The sequence below is a fragment of the Limulus polyphemus genome, unplaced genomic scaffold, assembly GCF_000517525.1.
Source record: "Limulus polyphemus unplaced genomic scaffold, Limulus_polyphemus-2.1.2 Scaffold371, whole genome shotgun sequence".
Lineage (NCBI taxonomy): Eukaryota > Metazoa > Arthropoda > Merostomata > Xiphosura > Limulidae > Limulus > Limulus polyphemus.
Genome location: NW_013665981.1, coordinates 330720 through 339882, shown reverse-complemented (window position 1 = coordinate 339882; position 9163 = coordinate 330720). Strand labels below are relative to the sequence as shown.

The window sequence follows — 9163 nt, the reverse complement described above, 5'->3', positions numbered from 1 at the left end:
TACAGTATGTATATATATATATATATATATATATATAATTTGTCTCTTCTTCTCAAGTGAACTTAAGAAGTCTTGGAAAATACAAGTAAACTTTTATTAATTACTTTATTGAATTGATCTAAACCTAGAGTTAAAATCTAATTTTCAAATTATTTATTGTACCTGCACTTACATGCATTATATACATCTTATGAAAGAGTAACTGTAATAAAATGATTGGTGATGATAGAAAATCAATTGGTAGTGAAGGTTTGTGTAAACTTTATACATTAAATATCACTTGTAAAGTATATTCTTGAAAAATTATTTTAAGAGTAAAGATTTATCAATAAGTATGGTATACCTGCAGAATTGAAGTGTACTTGAACGCAGGCTTAGATCTGGTTTACATTTCACTAGTTTGTGTTACTAAGATATCCACTTACTTTTCAAATGAATTGAACTGAAGGCAAATAGAAAGTATGATTTGGAGCTTGAAATTTTTGTAATAGAAATTTGAAACTATTGTAGTTTGCATGTATGTGTCTGTAGTAAACTTAAGTTCATAACAATTGTTACACAATTTCATGTCTGTTCACCTTTTCTATTTCCATGCATAATATAAATACTTCAGTATTTTAATTAGTCAAGTGAATACGTGAGATGTGTGTTTCTGTGTTCAATAGTAGAATAAATGAGCTTTCTCATTATATGAGATTTCATTTATATATAATATTTTTGCCAGTGACCTTTAGAATATTGCTTTCTACAGTTTCCAGATGTATGAATTGGCCTTCACCTTTTTTTTTTCTTTCTTGTAGGACCTCAGGAATGAACCACACACAATAAAGGAACTGGCTAAAATGAAACAAAAACCAGTCACATCAGAAGAAGGTCGAGGGATGGCTGAGAAAATTAATGCTTATGGATACTTGGAATGTTCTGCCAAAACTAAAGATGGAGTTAGGGAAGTGTTTGAAACAGCTACACGAGCAGCATTGCAGGTATGCTTTTTTAAATCTTATAACTTTATTGACTTAACTGTTAGTATTTCGAAATATTTGTCAGAAGGTAAAATTGGATTGAAGAAGGTGTAGAAAAGTTAATTTACCAAACATTTGCCACCAGTCTTAATATTAGTCCTTCCAACAAACTTATGGTCTTAATGAGTTTCTTAAGATTATGTGTTTTCAAATGCTAAGACTAGAATAGCCATTGACCCTCATTGTAATGGGACAGCATTAAAAAATAATTTTCTGTTAATAAATATAACTGATTTGAGATCAAATGTTAAAAAGAAAAATAATATTGATCTGGAATAAAAGTTTTAAGTTTCCTCAATTTTTAATTGAACACAGTTTACCTGCTTAAGACCTAGTAAGGTCAGTGGGCAACAAATGGATGTGGAATTTTTCTAAGTACTAATTCAAAATATGACATTTTTCCAATAGTATAATGTAATTCATTTAAAAAAGATTTTTTAGTCTTATGGCTGTAAGATTTTCAACTATTCTAATTAATAAGTTAAGCTAAATAATAAAAAAGTGCAAAAAGATTCTCCAAAACATACATTATCTTAGCGACAGATTTTCTTAGAATTTAATGTTCTCGCATACTCTTAAAAACATGAGATATTGGGTTACAATGGATTAAATCCTTATTAACCTAGAATGTATTTAGTTATTAATTTCTTTTCTTCACCAAAATGTAAATTTTAGTGAATAAAAAATAATGTAGAGGGCTATCCTATTTTTTTTAACATGCTACAACATGACTTCTGAGTTAAATCACAACAGATGGCACACTGTAACTTACTGACATTAACTTTTCAGTTAAATCACTGTGTAGAGTGATCACTACAGATTTTTAGCAATACCTTCTCAATAAAATAACTTTGTAAACGATATGCTACAAATAGCCACTAGTAACTTTTTATTTACATCATTATATGCAGGAAAGACCATAAACTGGAGTGGTAGCAGTAATTTGTCAGTTAAATCCCTGTAGAGGAAACATTACAGACTGCTAGTAGTAACTTCCCAGATAAACCACAATGAAAATGAAACACCATGGAGTGGTAGCAGTAATTTATCAGTTAAATCAATGTGTAGGTGTGATCATAAACAACTTGCAGAATGCCAGACATTTACAGTTAAATCCTTATAAAGAGAAAATATAAATGTATTCTCTACAACATTTATGATATTAACTTTAAAGACAATTACTCCAGTAACATAAAAAAACACATTAAGTTAATTCTTTACCTTTTTTGTGGATTATAAATAATGTAATACCATTACATCTCAAAACAAACTACAACAGGCACCTAAAAATTGACAATTGGGCATGAAACTTAAATACACTTTGTACATGAAGCATGTGATTACCTGCTATACAATCTACAGCACTTAGCCTTAACAGCCACTGTCACAACTTCATTCATTTTCAATGCTGACATCTAACAGGTTATGTGAAAGAAAATATGATTTAGACACATATACACACAAGGAATTTACAAAAACTAAACATAATAACAGTTGATTTTTACAATTCTTGATACCATAATTTTAAAAATTCACTGTTTTAGAACTATTATACGTTTTCAACTACCTCCACACAGATGCTTAAAAATGGACAATTAGGCCTAAAATTTAAATATGCTTACAGAATAGAGAAAAAACAAAGAAAATTAATGTTTCACAAATACTTCATATATTAAAGACCATGGTTTCACCAGTAAAGGCATTAGGTACAGACTGATGGTCATTAATAAATGGAGTATTTGTGAAACGTACAATTGTCTTTGCTTTTAACTCAATTTTGTAATTATGGAGTTTCACCAAGTACAGATGGTTTCAAGTATCTGTTGTTTAAAAGCTCTTCATACGCGAAGCACAAGTTTACCTGCTTGGGGAATGAAATATTGACCATTTCCATTATTGATGGTAGTGGACTGGATGCTTTGCTAATACTTTAGGGGTGAGGAGAAAAAGAGTTGATACCATTATGGAAGGAAAAAATAAAAATAAATGAAATAGCAGTAAACAAAGGCAGTTGATTTTTACACTTTTTGATATCATAATTTCTAATATTTACTATTTTATGATGTCTCTTTATCAAGAGTTCAATCAATAATAAAATCTCAAGATCTTTTTAGTGAAAGATATTGATTATCCAGAAAGACAAGGTATTTACCCACAAAATTTACACTGTGTGTATGTATGTGTGTGTCTATATTTATATATAATAATATGTATGTAATAATGGTGTATATGCAAAAATGATTTTGAGCTTTAACTCGGATGGCATAGCCTATTCTTTGCTGGAGGTAGAGGATTCAATCCTGTCTGTATCCATTTTTTTTTCTTTTCCTGAACAGTGTTTCAATACTCAAATAATTTTTGTACATACATCATACACAAAATATGAGTTTATTCTTTAGTTATATATTACAGCTCAAAGCCTTATCTAGGCCAGTTTGAAAAATCATTATAGGAATCATGTTTTGTTTGGAATAGTAGTAATGTAAATGTAGCTAGCTTTTAAATTTTATGGAATAAGGTCAGGAACTACCTTATAAACAGAAAATAATGGCTAAAGATTAAGTTTTTTTTTGCACAAAAATTGCAATTAAATGTTCCAATTTTATAACGGAAGTTTAGATATACTAATGAATGGCTTTGTTCATTTGTTAGTAGCCTATATATTCACCTAATTCTGTTTATGAATTTTACTAATTTTTATTTACATATTATTACATACATATTGCTGAATAGTTTATCATGGCTGATAATTAGAATATAATAATTAAAAATAGTAATCAGTTAATAACTAAAAGTGGATTATCACATAAGCTACTAACTATGACATTGATTTGTCCAATTTACCACAACTTTACAATAAGCACTTAATGAATTGAAAGGTGTGAATTAGTTTTTTGTAACATAAATCCATCAGAAAGTGTGACTTATAATTTCTCTAAATCTTAAATTTTTAAATATATCTTTGGATGCGTATAACACTTGATTTGCAACTTTAGTTTACAAGATTATTAATTTTCAGCAATTATTTTTCAACAACACTTGTCACAGCAAAAATGCAGTTTTAGAGCTTGTATTTTTAAATTGTTCTGTGAGGCTAGAAAGGAAACCTTTTTTTTTTTTCTAAGATGTTTAAACTTGTAGTCGGCAATACTTCTTGTACAAAAGGAACCACAAGCTTTTCAGCTTAGTAATATTTTTTCATGAAATTAGTGTTTTACATTATATGAGCTGTTACTGAACTGTATGATAACTGTTACAGGTTAGAAAGAGAAAAAGGACAAAATGTGTGCTCTTCTGAATGTCACCATGTTACCAGCTATGGTCATTCATCTTTCTGGGTCAGTTGTCCACCAAAACAACAGCTAACCCCCACTTGCAGTGTCTGCTAAGATATCCCATCTTTTCATCAATACATTTTTTATCTTATTAAGTTGAATATATGAAAATTGTTGTGATTAATTTTTGATTATGTATAAAGAAACACAAGGCTTGTATCAAATACTTGATTTTATTTTGCATAGAGGACATATAAGTAGTGATGAATGTAGTGCATATCAGGGAGTAAATCCCATTTGACAAATCTATTCATCTTGCATGATTATGGGGGGTGGACCACTTGGATAGGTCTCCTGCCAGTGTCTGTTGTGTGTTGGTGCTTCTTGTTCGTTTCACTCTATACTGGGAGACAAGGGGAGTCTGTTTGTGTGCCTAACCATCTGTATGTCTATCTGTTGACATTGTTCTATTCAGTTTAGGTTTCTCTCAGATATTTAGAACATTTGAAATAAAATTTCTTTTGTGAATACAAAAATGAAAAAAAAAAAGTTTTTGAGTAGATATGTTAATGTAATGTTGAGAATGTTTCATCAATAAAATCCAATTAATTTGATTCTTGTCTATAAAGTAATTTCAGAAAACATTTCTTATATACATACAAGCTTTTTAAATGGAAATACCATGTGTGATAGCAAAATTAATGTTCCTTCAGTTTATGTCTGAGAAATACTTGATTCTCTGAAATTAATCCCTTTCAACTCGCAATGAGTCTTGTTTTTTTTGTTTTTTTTTCTGAACCATCTGTCATCTTTAAATAAAGCTTTCTTTCTAAGAACAATGTTGACCAATTGGAGGTTTTTAGTAAACAAATTAAAAATAAAAGATTTCTGTGTAAGCAGGTTTATTTCCTAACGTTTTCCATTGTAGACAAGAATGACTAAAAATAAAGTTTTTCTTATAGATTCAGACTAATGTTCATGTATTTTTTTTATGGCAAATTGTTTCAAATATTTTTCTGTAAGTACAAAACATTCATGTAGTTTTTTCCTTTAGAAAATATACATAGCTTTCTGTGTGGATATTATAATGCTGAAAATAAATCTCTAATCAATTTGTTATAAAGTTGTAATAATGCATAAAATTGGTATTTAGACAATAAGGTCCATTCTGTATTAACCATAAAAATGATATGGTTTTACTAGACTAAAAATTCTTCCTGCTTGATACTGAGCTAAAAAAAGATCTTACAATATATAAACAGATGCATATATATTATGGCAGTATAAAATTTCTGTTTCAGCCAGTTACATTTTCATCTATAAACACACTGCACTTGAAGATCTCCTTCTCAAAAACGTTTTATTTGCCAATGCAGTGTTTTGTATTTGTAAGAATAACACTGTTTTATTAAGGTTATCCATGTAAATACAACAGCTAACTGACCATCCATATGATCTCAGTAAAATGTTCAAAATGTCTATAATATTTTGAAGTGCACTTATTAAAAAAACTAACACTTCCACTAAACATTGTTTGAATTGTCAAAATTGCTGTCTACAATATGTAGAAAAGCTACTGTGAAAGCATCCAAAGACTTTTAGTATTAAATTCTTCTACTGTGAACAATATAAACCAAATTGCAGAGAGAAATGTTTTCTTTCTATGTTTAACTTTGTGCAAATAGTTTTAGCTGCAAAGAAAGTTAAAATTGTTTACCTTTTGTGTCACATATAAGAAGTTTTTTTTCAAAGGGATAATCTGCATGTATATTTAGATCTGAGGGATAGTTGGTAGAGTTTCTCATAGGTAAAATCTAAGAAAGAAGAGTGAGAAGCAGTCAGAGACTCCCTTGGCTTGATGACATTAGAAAATGGATTGGAGATGAGAAGCTTGGATTAGAAAAGTTGGTGCAGACGGCAAGAAATGGAGAATACTGTAGAATTAGTGTCATCAACCCTAAAAATTGGAGGTTGACACCATGATTACTTGAATCAGGGCAAAACTTCTGTAAAGTTGTGATGATTAAAACTCTTTATGAACACTGTTCATCTAATTGCTATTAGGCAAAACAGTTTTTTTTTCAATGTCATGAGTAGGTACACAGTTTAAAGATTATTAATGAAGCATGAACTAAAACTTTTTAGTATAAGATATCCAATAAATATTTTCTATGCTGCAGATTTTATCAGATAAGCAGAAGTTCTCCAATTTTAAATAACAAAGAAATCTGAAAGGTTACAATGAAATAAGGTTGATATGGCTTATGACATAGATAGTCACGATGGTGTAAGTTATTGTACTTGAAGTAAAGTACAATATACAGACTTGTTAAACAATTCTAATTGCAGTTCAGATAAAGTAGTAATAGATAAGTTTAAACACATTTAAATAATGTTTTGGGTTGATGCTCTTCACACTGCGTACTGTGTTACACAGAAATTTGCATGAAATAATATTTATTTAGGCCTGCATTAAGTTATCCATAATTACTTTTTATCTGAATTGTTGCTGTTCATGTTGTGTCCAACAACAGTTACTCAAAAATTCTAATTATTAGTGACAGTACAATTCACATCAGTGAAAGCAGATCAAATAATGTACATAGATATATATGGTTAATAACTACCAAAAGAAGTCAAGCCACTACAAAAAACAAAAAAAAGTCCATATTAACAATGAAAGAAAAAAAAAAGTCAAGAAAAACAAAATTAACCAAACTATTAACCAATGAAAATGAAGGAGACAACTTAGAGTATGAAAATCTATTTGGTGTATCTTGGATTCAGATGTCTGCAGACAAAGGCTCTTTCATAAATAGGGATAAACTGTGTATTAGATTTTTTACCTTCTGAAAAAAAACTTAGCTTCCTGCTACAAAATAAATAAATAGGTTTTGATCACCTGTGGTTGCTTAAGCTCACAATGTACCACACCAATACTGCCCTTTGCTGTCTCCAATATATTAATCATATACTGAAATATAACTTTGGAATAACTGTGAAATTTTTAATTTTTTTTATTGAGATTCATTTTTATTTTGCATGTTGTTGGTTCTTTATTGGCTTAGTTTCTATATGGAAGGCAGTCAAAGTCTGAGGAATTGCCAGGTCCCTTGCAATACCACTGTTTATGGCGATTAGAATGACAAAATAGTTCCTGTTTTGTCAGAAAAGGGCAGTTTTTTCATGCCCTGGACACCAAAACTAACAGAATAGACTGTTCATACTGTGAGAAGAAGTGTGGAAAATGACCCATGTCAAAAAGCTTTTACTGTTGCAGAACAGTTGCAAGTGTGCCACACTGTCATCAGAAGTTATCTTCATAGTATGAGCTACAATTACAGAGTGGTTTGATGGAAGCCACTCTTTTCTCCAAGTAATATCTATATTTACAACAATGGGCATCACAGATTTTATCACACCCCAAAATAAAGCTTTGTTTCTGTAACAGTGTTGCTTGGGCTGCAAAAGCTGACAGACAGTATGTGAAGGGATGGTCACTGCTGCATGATACATCACAATTTTTGAACAATGACTTCTATCTGTCTGTACCAAAGCAGTATTTTTATTCCAGATGGGACCCCTGCTCATTCAGCTTCAGTGCCTGGTTTAGATATGGTCCTTAACATGCAATGTGTGGGCCATAGAATCAAAATCTGGTGCTGAACATGCTTATCCTTTCAGCTGTGTAGGTCTTCTAATGTGAACATGAATCCTACTGTCCATTTATAATGGGCTGATGGTGGGTGTTACAGGCCAGTTGCTATTCCTGGTCAGCAGTTAAAAGTTAAGGACAGCAGCTGATAGCCTTAATATCATTGCCATGAAACTAACTCAAAAAAATATGTCACAAACAACCAATATCTAGATTATCCTCATCCACGTTCTTCACCAGAAGTGGAATGCAATTCTGCAGGATCAGGTTTCAGAACTTGGAAAGATATATAAACGTGTTTCTGCCTTAAATATTGCAAAAGGCAGATCCACTTAATACTAAAGGCATTTGTGTACTCTCTGTTTAATCATTGTTTACTTAATAAAATGACATTCTTTCAGGAGTAGGTGTCTAATTGCTAGCCTGTGTATATGGTGATTATGGTAAATTAAGAAAGAAGTGTTGATATGGCATTTTGTTTAAGCACACAAGGGGGCTATTAGTTGGGCAGTATTTGTTTTGTTTTGCACTTGTGAATTTCGAATAGTATACCATCAGAAGGTGAACAAAACTTGAACACTGGATCTTGTTGGAAAGAGTAAAAATAACATATCAACAAAACTTACACAAACTTGTGATAGTTTCATGTTTTTGGTCTTCATAAAAGTAGGAGTTGACTTCCGGGCATGTACACCAGGTGAGTGTTCTACTAACTGAACTAACGAGCTAATCCATAAGCAATCCCTAGGAAGACACTTCTCAACATCTTAAACTATTGTTTCTTCATCTGTTGGACAGAGAAATGCTGGTAATGTGAGAAGCCGACAGCTAGTTTTCATATGTTTATAAATAAATTATACTCTACTTTCGAATGTTTCATTAGTAAGATTAATTTAAATGTTTAATATATATATTTTGTTACACATTATAAATTATTTTGATAATTTACATCGCTAGCTTATTATTTGGATTTAAGACTAATCCTAAAACTTCTGAGGTGGTTGAACCTTATCAGTTATTATTGGGTTTGTGACCGAAAATATTGTTAGCAGCGAGGACGGCCAACTAACAAATCAATGCATTTTAATCATACAAGTTTTTGTTTTATATATTTGCCTACACCTTGTTAGAATATTATATTAAATTATCTATATTAATTATTTGGTTAATTTCTAGTTATGCATAGTAACGTAGCTTGCTTTGATCAAAAG

The 9163-nt window shown here is 30.5% G+C and overlaps 1 protein-coding gene across 2 annotated transcripts in view; it reads left to right on the top strand.

Annotated features, from left to right (window-relative positions):
* LOC106457770 (ras-like GTP-binding protein Rho1) overlaps positions 1-5266 on the top strand; it is a 46571-nt gene extending 41305 nt beyond the window's left edge. For both annotated transcript variants that reach the window (XM_022383791.1, XM_013917213.2), the window contains exons 4-5: positions 801-983; positions 4282-5266. In XM_022383791.1, the coding sequence (XP_022239499.1) occupies positions 801-983; positions 4282-4320 (222 nt within the window). In that variant the 3' untranslated portion in view covers positions 4321-5266. The remainder of the gene's footprint in view (positions 1-800; positions 984-4281) is intronic.
* The last annotated feature ends 3897 nt before the right edge of the window (positions 5267-9163 follow it).